This window comes from Salvelinus sp. IW2-2015, linkage group LG18 (assembly GCF_002910315.2).
Source record: "Salvelinus sp. IW2-2015 linkage group LG18, ASM291031v2, whole genome shotgun sequence".
Taxonomy (NCBI): domain Eukaryota; kingdom Metazoa; phylum Chordata; class Actinopteri; order Salmoniformes; family Salmonidae; genus Salvelinus; species Salvelinus sp. IW2-2015.
The window spans coordinates 11,997,037-12,015,098 of NC_036858.1; the positions used below are offsets into that span (position 1 = coordinate 11,997,037).

The 18,062-nt window shown below is 42.5% G+C and overlaps 1 protein-coding gene across 1 annotated transcript in view; it reads left to right on the forward strand.

The window, feature by feature from the left end:
- LOC111978278 (uncharacterized) overlaps positions 1–18,062 on the forward strand; it is a 30,820-nt gene that overhangs the window by 3,279 nt on the left and 9,479 nt on the right. The window contains exon 2 of the mRNA XM_070448293.1: positions 17,846–17,936. Coding sequence (XP_070304394.1) covers positions 17,846–17,936 — 91 coding nt within the window. The remainder of the gene's footprint in view (positions 1–17,845; positions 17,937–18,062) is intronic.

Here is an 18,062-nt window from a genome sequence, read left to right on the forward strand (position 1 = left end):
GATGAGTACATTTTGTCAGTTTTATGCATAGTATTTTTAGATTTCTGCATATGAACTCAATGTAGTACTTTTTTTTGTTACATCATGCCCCTTCTATAGAAAAGTCAAACAAGCAGGGATCTAGCCCCCCTTGAGCTTCTTGAGAGGAAGCAGTCCATTTGAGCAGCAGCAAGGGATGAAAAAATTTGACTGAATGACACTGAAGAGGTACATTGACAAAAAAAGAACCAATGTGCCTGTGTGAAAGAAGCTATGATAGAGTAGCAGAGGCACACAAGGTCTTATCTGATGACATGGGAGTCTGAGCTTGCTGATCATATCAAGAATCTTGCAAACCAGTATCTTGCGTAGCCTCAAATGCTGAGAACTTACGAATTGGCACATGGAAACAACATCCCTGTCCCAGACAACTGGTCAAGAAATGGAAATTGAACAGAGAGCTCTATATCTGAAGGTAGGCATACATTTAAGATGTACAATATACCACATCCCCATTCCATTAATTCAACTTTGACCTACCAGCACTATCACCCACTTACTCCAAGGTGGCGTAACTTTAGCCTGACGACTCCCAGTAAATTCTTCCGCTGCTCTTTCATTTGCTCCATACTGAAGTCTGAGTGCCATAATTGAACTAGTTTGTGGTCACTAGGGGCGTTGTAAAAAAGAAAGTCATCAGTAATTGGATCATCTCTAAGCAATCGAAGAATCAAAGCCAATGATTAAATTTTGAACTGCCAATTTACCCATGTGTGTTCCCGCTCTGGCCCAAAACATTGGTTTCTGGACCAATCAGACGGCCCGAATGTGTTCATGTTCCAGAGATACTCAGATCCAGACTTATTACGGAGAAGAAACTAACGTCTGTGGGCGTAGCGTTTGGCCAGAGCAAGGAATCTGGGTAGCCAGGCAAGCTAACTTACTCTGTCCCTATGCTCAATTTACTCCATACCCGGTGGGCAATGTTGAACTCTTTGGTCTAAATGCCAAGTGTCACGTCTGGAGGAAACCTGGCACCATCCCTACAGTGAAGCATGGTGATGGCAGCATGATGCTGTGGGGATGTTTTTCAGCGGCAGGGACTGGAAGACTAGTCAGGATTGAGGGAAAGATGAACAGAGCATAGAGAGATCCTTGATTAAAATCTGCTCCAGAGTGCTCAAGACCTCAGACTGGGGCGAATGTTCACCTTCCAACAGGACAATGACCCTAAGCACACAACCAAGACAACGCAGGAGTGGCTTCGGGACAAGTCTCTGACTATTCTTGAGTGGCCCAGCCAGGGCCCAGACTTGAACATCTCTGGAGACCTGAAAATAACTGTGTAGCAACGCTCCCCATCCAACCTGACAGAGCTTGAAAGTATCTGCAGAGAAGAATAGGAGAAACTCCCCAAATACAGGTGTGCCAAGCTTGTAGCGTCATACCCAACAAGACTCGAGGCTGTAATCGCTGCCAAGGTGCTTCAACAAAGTACTGAGCAAAGAGTCTAAATACTTACTGTATGCAAATGTGATATCTCAGTTTAAATTGTTTATACATTTGCAAAGAATTCTAAAAACCGGTTTTTGCTTTGTCATTATGGGGTATTGTGTGTAGATCGAGGAGAAAAAAACAATTTAATGCATTTTAGAATAAAACGTAACAAAATGTGTAAAAAGTAAAGTAGTCTGAATACTTTCCGAATGCACTGTATGTTTCAAGTGAGAATTAGACAGGCCTGATACCAAAAAATAAAGGAAATTCTTGCCTACTTTACCCATGTTTTAGTTTCATTTTGCAAAAATAGTGTGTAATTCCAGTAGTTAGCTATACCACTACATGGCAAAAACGTTGTTCACTACTGAAAACACAACCAAGATTTGACTTTAAACTTCCACCAAGCTACAGCAAAATGTAATTAAATTACTAGTTAAACTACATGAAGTTCACTACTCCTCAACTCTGTTAGAACGAATACTATATTTCCCTTGACGTAGTGTTGCTGAATGTAAAAAAATGGCTCAACATACCCCACTCTCCCCATCTCTTTTTCGTTTTATCTATCCCTTTCCACCCCCCTCTTCTTCTCTCCCTCCCAACCTTCTTTCTGTCTCTCTCTTTCTTTCTTCAATGCTTCCTGGTTGTACAGCAATAGTAATGATTGGAATGGCAAGCACTCGCTCCTTTGCCCAAAGCCAAATCCTGCACCACTGCTGTTGCAGATAGCTCAATATCCCACTGCAAAGCGAGCTTGGGGTCTGTAAGGCACTCCACACACTTCTCTCTCTCTTTTTCTCTCTCTCTTCTGCTTCCTCTTTCTCTCTACAGTAAGCTGGGGATGGGAAAAGAGAGGGGGCAGAGGAGGGGGAAAGAGGGAGGGAAGAAAGCAGTGGAGGCTCTTGAGAGGAGGAAGGGGTCTACAGTAGCCTCAACAGCACTGTGTAAGGAAGCACCATGGTGTAGCCGGAGGACAGCTAGTTTCCGTCCTCCTCTGAGTACATTGACTTCAATACAAAACTTAGGAGGCTCATGGTTCTCACCCTCTTCCATAGACTTACACAGTAATTATGACAACTTCCGGAGGACGTCCTCTAACCTAGCAGAGCTCTTGCAGCATGACTGACATGTTATCCACCCAAACAAAGAATCAGAGAATGAATCTAGTACTGAAAGCATAAGCTACAGCTAGCTAGCACTGCAGTGCATAAATTGTGGTGAGTAGTTGACTCAAAGTGAGAGAAAGACAATAGTTTAACAGTTTTGAACAAATTAATTTCTTCAAAAATTAAGGAGAAGCAAGAGAGCTATATTTTGTATTTCACTTTCACTTACTTAGCTAGCAAATGCATCTAGCTAGTTTAGCCTACTCAAACAGAGAGGGATGGTATATTACCTAGCTGCCTATGGCTATCCAACACCGGAACTCTTCCAAGTCAAGGTAAGCTTTTGGTTTGATTAATTCATTGCCAACAAGGCCCGTCGGTGTAACTGCTAAACTGCTTCCTAACTGTACAGTGCACTGCATGATTGTAGTGGGTTTACTAACGTGTTAGTTCTAGTAGCTATATTGACTTGACATTAGCTAATACGGTGACAAACTTGTAGGCTTTGTGTAGTGGTTATGATATGAAGATTTGGCTTTGAAAGGTTTTTTCGCCTGGTCTCAGACAGCTGATGTTGTGCACTGAACTCCACAAGTGAAGGGAAAAGGTGAGAGGAGGAGAGAGCATAGATTCAAGACGGAATTATCCAACGATCCGATCAAAGGGGTCATGCTGTTTGTATGAGGCTGCTAGGAAAGTAGGAGTGTGCTCGTACTCGTATCCGTAAATTGACAGTTGATAGTCGGATCGGATGATACTCATGAAAAAAACTGAAGCGTTTTAACAGACTTAAATAGATGTTGGCAAAATACCTCCCTGCATGTTCTCACTGCAAAAAAAGCTGCAGATTAGGAGAAGCGCCAAGGGGTGGGTGTGTATGTGCGCTCCTCTGTGTCTGTGTTTCCTCAACTTTCCCTACCCTTGCTTCACTTGTTAGATATTATGCACATTGTTAGCTTGATACATCAATTCAAATCAAATTGTATTGGTCACATACACATGGTTCGCAGATGGTATTGCGAGTGTAGCGAAACGCTTGTGCTTCTAGTTCGAACAGTGCAGTAATATCTAACAAGTAATCTAACAATTCCACAACAACTACCTAATACACAAAAATCTAAGTAAAGGGATGGAATAATAATATATAAATATATGGATGAGCGATGACCGAGTGGCATAGGCAAGATGCAATAGGTGGTATAAAAATACAGTATATACATATGAGATGAGTAATGCAAGATATGTAAACATTATTAAAGTGACCTATTAGTGACCTATTTTTTCAAGTGGCCAATGATTTCAAGTCTGTATGTAGGCAGCAGCCTCTCTGTATTAGTTACGACTGTTTAACAGTCTGATGGCCTTGAGATAGAAGCTATTTTTCAGTCTCTCGGTCCCAGCTTTGATGCATGTAACCTGGACTTCTGGATGGTATCGGGGTGAACAGGCAGTGGCTCGGGTGGWTGTTGTCCTTGATGATCTTTTTGGCCTTCCTGTGACAWCGGGTGCTGTAGATGTCCTGGAGGGCAGGTAGTTTGCCCCCGGTGATGCGTTGTGCAGATCGCAACACCCTCTGGAGAGCCCTGCGGTTGTGGGCGGTGCAGTTRCCGTACCAGGCGGTGATACAGCCYGACAGGATGCTCTCAATTATGCATCTGTAAAAGTTGCGCCTTCACCACACTGTCTATGTGGGTGGACCATTTCAGTTTGCCCGTGATGTGTAAGCCGAGGAACTTTAAAACTTTCCACCTTCTCCACTGCTGTCCCATCTATGTGGATAGGGGGGTGCTCCCTCTGCTGTTCCCTGAAGTCCACGATCATCTCCTTTGTTTTGTTGACATTAAGTGAGAAATTGTTTTCCTGACACCACACTCCGAGTGCCCTCATCTCCTCCCTATAGGCTGTCTCGTCGTTGTTGGTGATCAAGCCTACTACTGTTGTGTCATCTGCAAACTTGATGATTAAGTTGGAGGCGTGCATGGCCATGCAGTCATGGGTGAACAGGGAGTACAGGAGGGGGCTGAGCATGCACCCTTGTGGGGCCCCAGTGTTGAGGATCAGCAAAGTGGAGATTATGTTTCCTACCTTCACCACCTGGGGGCGGCAACGTCAGGAAGTCCAGGTCCCAATTGCACAGGACGGGGTTGAGACCCAGGGCCTCAAGCTTAATGATGAGCTTGGAGGGTACTATGGTGTTGAATGCTGAGCTGTAGTCAATGAACAGCATTCTTACATAGGTATTCCTCTTGTCCAGATGAACAATGGTGGCCATCTTGAAGCATGTGGGGACAGCAGACTGGGATAGGGAGAGATTGAATATGTCCGTAAAGACACCAGCCAGCTGGTCTGCGCATGCTCTGAGGACGTGGCTAGGGATGGCGTCTGGGTGCCGGCACCCTTGCGAGGCTTAACACGTTTAAATGTCTTACTCACGTCGGCCACGGAGAAGGAGTGGGAGAGCCCGCAGTCCTTGGTAGCGGGCCGCGTCGGTGGCAGTGTATTATCCTCAAAGCAGGCAAAGAAGGTGTTTAGTTTGTCTGAAAGCAAGACGTCGGTGTCCATGACGTGGCTGGTTTTCTTTTTGTAGTCTGTGATTGCCTGTAGACCCTGCCACATACGTCTCGTGCCTGAGCCGTTGAATTGCGACATTGATAGCAATGTCCTTGCCATGTGATTTATCATAGAAGCAGGCAGCAGCAATCTAAGTGATCAGACCGAAAACATGCGAAGAAAAGGGATCAGGTGAAATTATGAAGCGAGTGGACAGATAAATACAGCTTCACTCTATCCAATCAAAACAACAGGATCAATGTACAGTTGAGTTATTTATACCGCACATGACTGACTCAAAGACAGTACAGTATGCTTTAACAACTCTGTGACTGACTGACATGAGAAAGATGCTTGCTGACTCCCCAAAAAACTTTTTCCCCCAATCACAGATAATTACAAAAAATACTCCRATCATAATCATATCCAGAGAATTGCCAATATCCGTTACGATACTCGTTTTGTTCGACTACTCGGCACACGCTATATGAAAGCAAACTGTGTTTCATTCCGCCGTTTCTGTTGAAAAACATTTCTTAAATGGAAGCAAACGGAACAGGGATAAACATACCTGAATTTGTCAAATAGAAACTCTCGTTTGCAACTGTTGGACTAATGATTAAACCCTATATCAACTAAATGCAGGCAAGAGTGTGCAAGGCAGTATTGAATGTATCAATGTATGTCACCTTGATTACTCAAATTTCTCTCAACCTGTCCACCTACATTGTAAACTTTCATTCATAGGCTAGGTTGTAGCAACCTCATGATGGGTATAGGGAACATTAGAGTATCATGTAGTAGCCTAAACCTATCGATGTTACATTGAGCTGGGTGAATGGAATATGAATGACAGTCATCCAATATGCTGTAATAGAAATAAGGCCATGCTCATAAAAAAAGAATCGTCCTCCATTATTTTAAACGGCACCGACCTCCACTGGAAGAGAGAAGGGGGAAACCCAGACGAGAGAAACCCAGACAAAAATATACCACGATTTGGGGGATTTTCACGAAATGTCATCCATAGAATGGTCCTTTGGAGGAAGGATTGTTGACACTGTATATTTCACATTTGTATCTTAAAATATCATTGAGAAATAATTTATCAAAGTTGGCATATTTATGACATTTTGACCTTACCCAGGCCTCCTTTAAGACTCCTTAATGTTTCATCTGTAGGTGCTACAAAGCAAACAATGGTGTCATGTAAAGCTTTACTGCATATCTTAAATAATTATGAAAATATAAAATTTTTGATTTGGCTAAATGTTCAATATATTGTTGAACGTACACTGAACAAAAATATACACACAACATGCAACAATTCCAAAGATTTTACTGAGTTACAGTTCATATAAGGAAATCAGTCAATTTAAATCAATTCATTAGGCCTTAATCTATGGATTTCACATGACTGGAAATACAGGTATGCCTCTGTTGGTCCCGGGTACCTTAATAAAAAGGTAGGGGCGTGGATCAGAACACCAGTCAGTATCTGGTGTGACCACCATTTGCCTCATGTAGTGCAACACATCTCCTTCTTGATCAGGCTGTTGATTGTGGCCTGTAGTGGAATGTTGTCCCATTCCGCTTCAATGGCTGTGCGAAGCTGCTGGATATTGGCAGGAATTGGCAGGAAGCTGTCGTACAAGTCAATCCAGAGATGCTCAATGTCTGGTGAGTATGCAGGCCATGGAAGAACTGGGACATTTTCAGCTTCCAGGAATTATGTACAGATCCTTGCGACACGGGGATGTGCATTATTATGCTGAATGAAACTTGACGTGATGGCAGCGGATGAATGACACGACAATGGTCCTCAGGATCTCGTCACGGTATCTCTGTGCATTCAAATATCCATTGATAAAATGGATTGTGTTTGTTGTCCGTAGCTTATGCCTGCCTGCCCATACCATAACCCCATCGCCACCATGGGGCACTCTGTTCACAACGTTGACATCAGCAAACCGCTCGCCCACACAATGTCTGCCATCTGCTCGGTACAGTTGAAACCAGGATTCATCTGTGAAGAGCACACTTCTCCAGCGTGCCAGTGGCCATTGAAGGTGAGCATTTCCCACTGAAGACTGTTACGACGCTTAACTATAGTCAGGTCAAGACCCTGGCGAGGACGACGAGCACGCAGATGAGCTTCCCTGAGACTGTCTGCACAAACTGTCAGAAACATTCTTTGGTTGTGCAAACCCACAGTTTCATCAGCTGTCCAGGTGGCTGGTTTCAGACAATCCTGCAGGTGAAGAAGCCAGATGTGGAGGTCCTGGGCTGGCGTGGTTACACGTGGTCTGCGGTTGTGAAGCCGGTTGGACATACTGCCAGATTCTCTAAAATGTTGTTGGAGGCGGCTTATGGTAGAGAAATTAACATTACATTCTCTGGCAACAGCTGTGGTGGACATTCCTGCAGTCAGCATGCCAATTACTCACGCCCTCAAAACTTGACATCTGTGGCATTGTGTTGTGTGACAAAACTGCACATTTTAGAGTGGTCTTATTGTCCCCAGCACAAGCATGATCATTACCTGTGTAATGATCATGCTGTTTAATCAGCTTCTTGATATGTCACACCTGTCAGGTGGATGTATTATCTTGGCAAAGGAGAAATGCTCACTAACATGGATGTAAACAAATTTGTGCACAACATTTGAGAGAAATAAGCTTTTCACAGAAAATCATCCCTCCTCATATAGGAGGAAGTAGCTAGGCAAACCTCTATGCATCGATATACAGTGAGTACTGATGTTTTCTTCATGACATGAGCAAGGAGATGGTGCTTATCACTGCGATTTGATAGCATTTGGTCTGATGCGGCCGCTAATTCGTTTAGTGGAGCAATCAATATTGATAGTAGCTATTGTGTGTCATGCAGTTCACAAGATTCTGGAACCTTCCATTACACGTTTAGCTAGGAACGCATTCAATTTAACGTACCGACTGGTCTGGAGTAGTGCGCTTGTATAGCTACACTTGCTGTTCTGCTCTGACCTAACCAGAGTATTGCAAGCTCATTAGTGCATGCTGTTGCAAGGAGTCAGACTATTGGCATACATGTTAATGTTATCGTTCAGTCACGCTAGTCATCTCATCTGCTGCAGTAGGTTTAGGCCCTGTATTTATTAGCCATGTTAAATCATATGTCATGTATTACACATAGGTAGTCCCTCCATGTCGGTCCGTCTTGTAGTTTTCAGTGACAGCATAGTGACAACTATTCTACTATGTGCTATTGTACTGTATGCTAATTGTAGTGATCGCTTCATTCAAGTATCATGTTTTGGCACCTGTTATTAATTCATCTTCTGTTGCATTTTGTTATGTCTGTCACACTGGTTCTATCATGTTATACTGCAACTCTTAATGCTGTGGTGATACATGCACATTCACTAGTATATATATTCTCCTTTAAGAGTTAATGTATTGTGTATTTATGGTGCATCATTGTGATTTATGCATTGGTTGGTGCAATCAATTTTATTGTCTGGTTGATCCCATATTGCCCCCTTACAGGATCAACAGGCTTTCTTTCGGTTGTCAATTAATTACTTCTGTCATCTTCATTCTCGCTGTAGTGCTCATGAAGCAACAAGTTAGGCATATCTTAGGAGTATACTATTTTTAGGATAGTCGTAGCCACTCATGCGAGTCATCATGCATGCTTGTTCATCGTCCGTATGCAGGCATCTTATACCCTGATGCAGCTCACTCTGCTAGTCATTTCTGTAGCTGAGCGTGCCTCATATCTACCACCATCGTGCTGGCCCAAATGATGTGGGCTGCTACGTGCTCTGTCCAGCAGTCGAGCAGCGTGATATTTTGTGATACTCGGGAGTGTGTTAGTCTGTTGCCGGCTAAACATTCCCTGGTCTTTCATCGTTTTAGCACATATTTCCCAGAAGTACATCTCATTTTAAAATGATTACTACTTCCAACCCCATCTTTTTCCCTCCGATTTTGATTGTTATCACCTTAGAAAGCTGGCGCTGTATCGCAGTGTGATGACCAATCAAGGCTCACTATTGCTTCCAGCCGTGTTGGATTGGCTGTTGATACTACCATTTACCTAGCATGCCATGGGCTTGCTACACACCCACATGGCAATGGCGATCAAGAGTTAATCGCCCTTAATGGAAACCTCTTGTGAGCTGATTTCAGACACTAATATGCAGGCATATTTCAGTATCTATGGGGTCTATTTCTTCTTGATATCAGGTCATCATCTATCTTCTCTCATGGCTTACCATCATATAGTATAGGTAGACTCTATATTGTAGGCCTAGGTTTGAGATTATCATGTCACTCTCACTGTGCACGCTCGTGTCCCTGCTGCTGAAAAACATCCCCACAGCATGATGCTTTCACCACAATGCTTCACCGTTGGTATGTTGCCAGGTTTCTTCCAGACGTGACGCTTGGCATTCAGGCCAAAGAGTTCAATCTTGGTTTCATCAGACCAGAGAATCTTGTTTCTCATGGTCTGAGAGTCCTTTAGGTTCCTTTTGGCAAACTCCGAACGGGCTGTGGTGCCTTTTACTGACGAGTGGATTCCGTCTGGCCACTCTACTATAAAGGCCTGATTGGTGGAGTGCTGCAGCGATGGTTGTCCTTCTGGATGGTTCTCCCATCTCCACAGAGGAACTCTAGAGCTCTGTCAGAGTGACTATCGGGTTCTTGGTCACCTCCCTGACCAAGGCCAATCTCCCCCGATTGCTCAGTTTGGCCAGGCGGCCAGCTCTAGGAAGACTCTTCCATTTAAGAATGATGGAGGCCACTGTGTTCTTGGGGACCTTCAATGCTGCAGAAATGTTTTGCTACCCTTCCCAGGGTCTGTTCCTCAACATAATTCTGTCTCGGAGCTCTACAGACAATTCCTTCGACCTCATGGCTTGGTTTTTGCATTGACATGCACCGTCAACTGTGGGACCTTAAATAGACAGGTGTGTACCTTTCCAAATCATGTCCAATCAATTAAATGTACCACAGGTGGACTCCAATCAAGTTGTCGAAAACATCTCAAGGATGATCTAAGGAAACAGGATGCACCTGAGTTCAATTTCAAGTCACATAGCAAAGGATCTGAATACTTTCCAAATGCACTGTATATCACCAAGATTTATTATTAATTTCTTAATAAATGGTTAAACCTATTTCTACGTGGTGTTTCCTTTCTGAAACCAGCTACTCTTCCTGGGGTCTAGCAAAATGAAGGCAGTTATTTACAATTAAAAACATATTACATTTCACAACACATTAAGTGTGTTCCCTCAGGCTACTACTCGGATGTTATCGTGTGTGTGTATGTGTGTGTGTGTGTGTGTGTGTGTGTGTGTGTGTGTGATTCTTCACAGTCCCAGCTGTTCGATAAGGTGTATTTTCATCTGATTTTTAAATTTATTTAATTTTACTGCTGGCATGAGTTACTTGATGTGGAATAGAGTTCCATGTAGTCATTGCTCTATGAAGTACTGTGTACCTCCCATAGTCTGTTCTGGATTTGGCATACTGTGGAGAGACCTCTGGTGGCATGTCTTGTGGAGTATGCATGGGTGTCTGGGCTGTGTGCTAGTAGTTTAAGCAGACAGCTTGGTGCATTCAACATGGCAATACTTCCCACAAATACAAGTAGGGAGGAAGTCAATTCCTCCTCTACTTTGAGCCAGGATAGATAGACATGTATATTATGAATATTAACTCTCTGTGTACATTTAAGGGCCAGCTGTGCTGCCCTGTTCTGAGACAATTGTAATATTCCTAAATCCCTCTTTGTGACACCTGATCACACGACTTGATAGTAGTCCGTGTGACAAAACTAAGGACCTGCCTGTAGGATCTGCCTTGTTCATAGCGTTCATAAGAAGGTAGAGCAGCKCTTTATTGTGGACAGACGTCATYCCATCTTAGCTACTGTTGCATCAATTTGTTTTGACCATGATAGTTTACAATCCAGGGTTAATCCAAACAGGTTCTGTTTGAGGGATTGGTATACATATATGTAGCTTACCGCTCTCACTGCTTGTATGCAATTGTATGTATTGATGCTTTGCTTGGACAGTGAGCTACCCTGAAGGAGCAGAGCCTATATCACAAGACTTGAATTATTCATTTGTTAATAAATGGTTAAACATTTCTACGTGGTGTTTCCTTTCTGAAKTATTGTAAGATGACAAGTGTCTGCAACTAGTCAGCCTCAACCACCTTTTAGATTTTTCTTGAAGGTGGTGTGACTCTGAAAAAGGTATTGTTATAGCATGAACATTTGCAAACCCCCTGCACTTGGGATACTTAACCCCCTGCATGACTTTCACTGCACCAAATAACYCCTAATTATCCTTACACCTCTGAAGACTCTAACCACTTCCATGYCAGTCGGAAGAACTTAGGTGTTTCATCTCTGAACCCTCAAAAGTTGGTTTCTCCACCTGTTGGATAAGGGAAACCATGGGGTGTTAACAACACTCGGTGGAGACTAGAGATCCTGACTGCCAGTGTGTCCAGCCTGAGACATGCCATTAAGTTATCCTGACACTCACACCTCACAATTGTTACATCCCGCCCCCCTCACCTCTCCCTTTCTCACAGCCCCAATCAATGAGAGAAGAAATAGACAAGATGGTGGTGTACACATTGTTGGATTACTTCATGGAGTAAAGAATATTTTATTTTAATAACAAAGCATTTTCTACATTCAAACTGACCCCTGCAAGGACATTTTATGAGACTCCTGTTTATCTGTACTACACCTAACAGTACCTAACCTGTAACTACCAGTATAATGGATACCAATTCGGGGGGGTTAAATGACATTATCTGGTGTTACAATCTGTAGCAAAGTCAGTCCATGTCTTTATGAAACAATTCACCTTCAAAATCTGCCATGCGTCACTCTCCATCTGTGTACCTTAATCTCAGCCGACTGACCAGTAGACCCAGTACACGGGTGTTGTGCAGTCTCTTCTTCCTGAGACATGACGAAGAACAAACATTAAATTACATTTATGCATGATATTCGCACAACTATTTCATGTAACATATTTCAGAATGCTAAGAACCATCTTACAACAACAAACAACCCTGATTGCTTGGTTGGACTTTTCCCCCCCAAAACAAATTTGGACTTTTCGTGCAGCTGCCCACTATTAAAACAGAAAAGACCATCATTACATGACTCAAATATTCAACGTTAGCTACCACCAATGTGCAAGTTGTAAACATTGAACTTATGGATAGCTCATTCTGTCTTGCTCGACGAACGCCCCTTTCCGGTGCAGTCGCTGGAGGAGTGCTCTGCTGTAGCTGCTGCTATTGTTGTTGGAAAAGTTGAGCTACTTGTGTCATCAGCCTTCCGTTCATATCAGCCACTGTGTTGTAGTCCGACATCTAAATCAGACTGGCCATGAGTTGTTGGAAATCCATGCCCTCGTTTGGTGATGCATCGTTCCCTCGCACTAAAATAATCATGGCAGGCCCTCGGGTCCCACAAACCTATTGTATCAATAAAAAAAAAACAGTCAATATTGCCGCTTGTCTCCTTTGTTGTATTTTACCAGGCTTGTTAGTTTTGTTGATAAAACGTTTACTGGAGACAGGAGATCAAGTTGAGACATAGGACGAGGTGGATATTTGTATAATAAGGCAGTTTATTCACAGGTAAAAATATCTTAGTAAATCGTGCAGCACGGCCCCTTCTGTCTGACTCGTATGGAATCGTCGGAAAAGAGAGTGCTCTAAACAGTTTGTACTGGYTATATAGGCAACAAGCAAAGTAGGTTGATCTTGTAGTCTGGCCTTCCGATTGGTCGATCTGGGTCGTGGGTAGTCCTGTCCGGGCCTGATGTCGACGTTCCATTGGCTCTTCACACAGTTCTTTGTCTTAAAGTCCCATCCTTGAGCAGAATGCATGTGCGCCTGTTTTAACAGGGGCCTATTCATGGGGGAGGGGAGTGTGTGTGGGTCTGTGGTTATTTATAAGGGTACAAAGTGTGGGGGTATAGTGGGGGATGGGTGCATGTTGTGCCAAGTATAGCTTGTGTTGAGAAGTTGTAAAACAAGTTACCAGTATCTAATACAATTTCTTACAGTTAGCTAACTTTAGCTAGCTAACATTAGGTAGCTAGCTACCAAACTATATATTCGTCCACCAACGTTGGGTAGCTAACGTTAGCCAACTAACCTTTGGTAGCTAGCTAGTTAGCTAACTTTGCTTGCCAGCAAAGGTTGTGCGTGATGACGTAGTGCACATAAAAATACCTTTTGCGGTTAAATTCCCATGTACCTGAAAAAAAATACAAGTTAAATGGGTTTCCATTGCATTTTCAACTCTACTGATGGTTTTCACACAAAACAATGTGCATTATATAGCGAGTGTGCCTCTCTTGTACTGGCACGTGCGCTCTAGCCAACAGCGCTATCTGCACGTATAGCCCACATGATGAGAGTACCATAACCAAAGATAGGGAAAATTGCAGGAAAGAGGCCTTTTATTTAATCGCATCATCATAAAACATTTTTCACTGAAAACAATTTTTTTGCATCCATTTGCAATTAATTTCTTCTGCGCATTTTGAAATGATTTCCTTGCAATTATTTTGTTTTTCTATCAATACTTTTGRGTTTATGTTTTGCTTTCAACATCATTCTTTTTGTTTACAATACTAAGAATTGTGTTCTCGACTTCAGAAGTTTTGTTTGATATTAATGGCACAAAAGTAACTCACTCACTAGATTATGGCACCATATGTGTTAAAGCAGCAATCCTTAATTGAAACATTAACAAAGTGACCTCCGGGCCACAGTTTCAGTAAAAAGCTTAGGGATAGGACTGGAGAAATGCATCCACTCTCAAATCCATAGACTTCACTATGGATGCAAGAACTGACTAGCCATGATATCAAAATTATAGTTGTTACCATGTTTTGAGACTATACAGTGTTTGTTTACATTTACTTTGTTTACCAACATTGGAGTAAACCAAGCTTATATTTGTGGTTCTGATGGGGTACGACAGTTGAACTAAGCTCATGAGGCATTTACGTTATATTCTTCAAGAATCAATGGGTACATTCATTTATAAGTTAAAAAATTGATGTAGCAACTAAGGATTGCCCCTTTAACAGGCAGCGACTTGTTTCAGCAGAATAACTATGTCGCCATTTGAACGTGATCCATTAGCCTGCCGCCGCCCAAAAATGATTCTGTCCACTGTTCTGCGAATGTCCCACGAAATCATTGGGCTTTTTAGATGTGGTCACCCTAATTCCGCTGGTGAAAACATTGCTACTGCAACATGTAAACACCATCTTTTCACATGTGAGGAGAATAACAATTATTCCACATGTGAAAGTGAGATTTTCATGTGAATGTTTTTCACATGTAAAACTGCATATCTGATTTATACACGTGAAACTGCAATTCACATGTGAGGCGAAAACATGTTATTCTCCTTACATGTGAAAAGGCAATAAATGTAATACATGTGAAAATATTGTTTCACTTGTCAAATTTAAAGGTGCTACACACAGGATATATTTTAGATTTTTGCATTGTAATTTCAGAAATRTATCTGCTGTAATAGTGGAAAGATTTTGTTTCACAGGGAGATTTGTTTTTAATSCAGCCTAGTGCTAGGTGAATTGCAACAGCATTATAGGCTGCGTTCAAAACAAATCTCCCCCTCCCCTGCACAYCCTTTCCCGTAACATGGGGAGACTCGTGCTTGAGCCTTTCGGTTTTGGTCCACCAGCTTTTTGTTAGTGAAAAGATATTTCACYTCGATTTTAGATGTTACAATGACTCCCTACACCTTTTCAGTGCTTTTTTTGTCACATTAACTGAAATTGAGCGAGCRGTGTAGAATTTTAGCAACCAAATAAAATTGTATTAGTCACATGCGCCGAATACAACAGGTGTAGTAGACCTTACAGTGAAATGCTTACTTACAAGCCCCTAACCAACAACGCAGTTTAAAAAATACCAATTAATGAGCAGCAGTAAAATAACAATAGTGAGACTATATACAGCCAGAGAAAATGCATAAATTACTATAAAAATCAAACTTTCATTAAATCACACATGAAAGATACCAAATTAAAGCTACACTGGTTGTGAATCCAGCCAACATGTCAGAATTCAAATAGGCTTTTCGGCGAAAGCAAAAGATGCTATTATCTGAGGATAGCAACAGAGTAAACAAAGAAAGAGAAGCATATTTCAACCCTGCAGGCGCGACACAAAACGCAGAAATAAAAATATAATTATTGCCTTACCTTTGACGAGCTTCTGTTGTTGGCACTCCAATATGTCCCATAAACATCACAAATGGTCCTTTGTTTGATTAATTCCGTCGTTATATATCCAAAATGTCAATTTATTTGGCGCGTTTGATCCAGAAAAACACCGGTTCCGACTTGCTCAACGTGGCTACAAAATATCTCAAAGGTTACCTGTAAACTTTGCCAAAACATTTCAAACTACTTTTGTAATACAACTTTAGGTATTTTTTTACGTAAATAATCGATAAAATTGAAGACGGGATGATCTGTGTTCAATACAGGATTAAAACAAACTGTAGCATGCTTTCTGGTTACGCGCCTCTAACAAACAGTACACTTCACTCGACCCTCGTTCTGAACAGGGCTACTTTCTTCATTACACAAAGGAAAAACCCTCAACCAATTTCTAAAGACTGTTGACATCCAGTGGAAGCGGTAGGAACTGCAAGAAGGTCAATTAAAATTCTGGATTCCCAATGAAAACTCATTGAAAAGAGTGACCTCAAAATAAAAAAATCTGAATGGTTTGTCCTTGGGGTTTCGCCTGCTAAATAAGTTCTGTTATACAGACATGATTCAAACAGTTTTGGAAACTTCAGAGTGTTTTCTATCCAAATCTATATTCTAATATGCATATCTTATCTTCTGGGGATGAGTAGCTGGCAGTTGAATTTKGGTATGCTTTTCATCCAAACGTGAAAATGCTGCCCCCTATCCTAGAGAAGTTAAAAGTCTTWCTCACATCGGCTGCGGAGAGCRTGATCACACAGTCGTCCAGAACAGCTGGTGCTCTCATACATGTTTCCGTGTTATTTGCCTCGAGCGAGCATAGAAGTTGTTTAGCTCGTCTGGTAGGCTCGTGTCACTGGGCAGCTCTCGGCTGTGCTACTTTCCTTTTGTAGTCTGTAATGGTTTGCAAGCCCTGACACATTTGACGAGCGACGGAGCCGGTGTAGTACAATTCGATCTTAGTCCTGTATTGATGCTTTGCCTGTTTGATGGTTCGTCGGAGGGCATAGTGAGATTTCTTATAAGATTCCGGGTTAGAGTCCCGCTCCTTGAAAGCGGCAGCCCTAGCCTTTAGCTCAGTGCGGATGTTGCCTGTAATCCATGGCTTCTGGTTGGGGTATGTACATACGGTCACTGTGGGGACAACGTCATCGATGCACTTATTGATGAAGCCAATGACTGATGTGGTGTACTCCTCAATGYCATCGGAAGAATCCTGGAACATATTCCAGTCTTTGTCACGCCCTGWCCTTAGAGAGCCTTTTTATGTCTCTATTTGGTTTGGTCAGGGTGTGATTTGGGGTGGGCATTCTATGTTTTTTTATTTCTATGATTTTGTATTTCTATGTTTTGGCCGGGTATGGTTCTCAATCAGGGACAGCTGTCTATCGTTGTCGCTGATTGGGAACCATACTTAGGTAGCCCTTTTCCCTCCTTTCTGTGTGGGAAGTTAACTTTGTTTGTGGCACATAGCCCTTAAGCTTCACGGTTGTTTTGTATTGTTTATTGTTTTTGTCGGCGTCATTTTTAATAAAAGGAATATGTACGCTAACCACGCTGCGCTTTGGTCTACTTCCTTTGACGGCCGTGACAGTCTTTKAWAGCAAAACAGTCCTGTAGCTTAGCTTCTGCTTCATCTGACCACTTTTTTATTGACTGAGTCACTGGTGCTTTAATTTTWGCTTGTAAGCGGGAATCAGGAGGATAGAATTATGGTCAGATTTGGGTAAGGGAGAGCTTTGTACGCGTCTCTGTGTGTGGAGTAAAGGTGATCTAGAGTTTTTTTCCCCCTCTGGTTGCACATTTAACATGCTGATAGAAATTTGGTAAAACGGATTTAAGTTTCCCTGCATTAAAGTCCCCGGCCACTAGGAGCGCCGCCTCTGGATGAGCGTTTTCTTGTTTGCTTATGGTGGAATATAGCTCATTGAGTGCGTTCTTGGTGCCAGCATCGGTCTGTGGTGGTATGTAGACAGCTACGAAAAATACAGGTGAAATCTCTCTAGGTAGATAGTGTGGTCTACAGCTTATCATGAGATACTCTACCTCAGGCAAGCAAAACGTTGAGACTTCCTTAGATAATCGTGCACCAGCTATTGTTTACAAATATACATAGTCCGCCACCCCATGTCTTACCAGACGCTGCTGTTCTATCCTGCCGATACAGCGTATAACCAGCCAGCTGTATGATGATAATGTCGTAGTTCAGCCACGACTCCGTGAAGCATAAGATATTACAGTTTTTAATGTCCCGTTGGTAGTTTAATCTTCCTCGTAGGTCGTCAATTTTATTTTCCAATGATTGCATGTTAGCTAGTAGAACGGAAGGCAGTGGGGGTTTATTCAATTGCCTACGAATTCTCAGAAGGCAGCCCAACCTCCACCCTCTTTTTCTCCGTCTTTTCTTCATGACAAGGATTTTGGCCTGTTCCCGGGAAAGCAGTATGTCCTTCACATCGGGCTCGTCGGACTCGTTAAAGGGGGAAAAAAGCTTCTGCCAGTTCGTGGTGAGTAATCGCTGTTCTGTTGTCCAAAAGTTATTTTCAGTCATAATGACAGAGCGATATTCACATGACAGCACAGCCACAAAGTCAGAACAACTTTGACAACAGATGCCGCTCCATCAGGAGAAA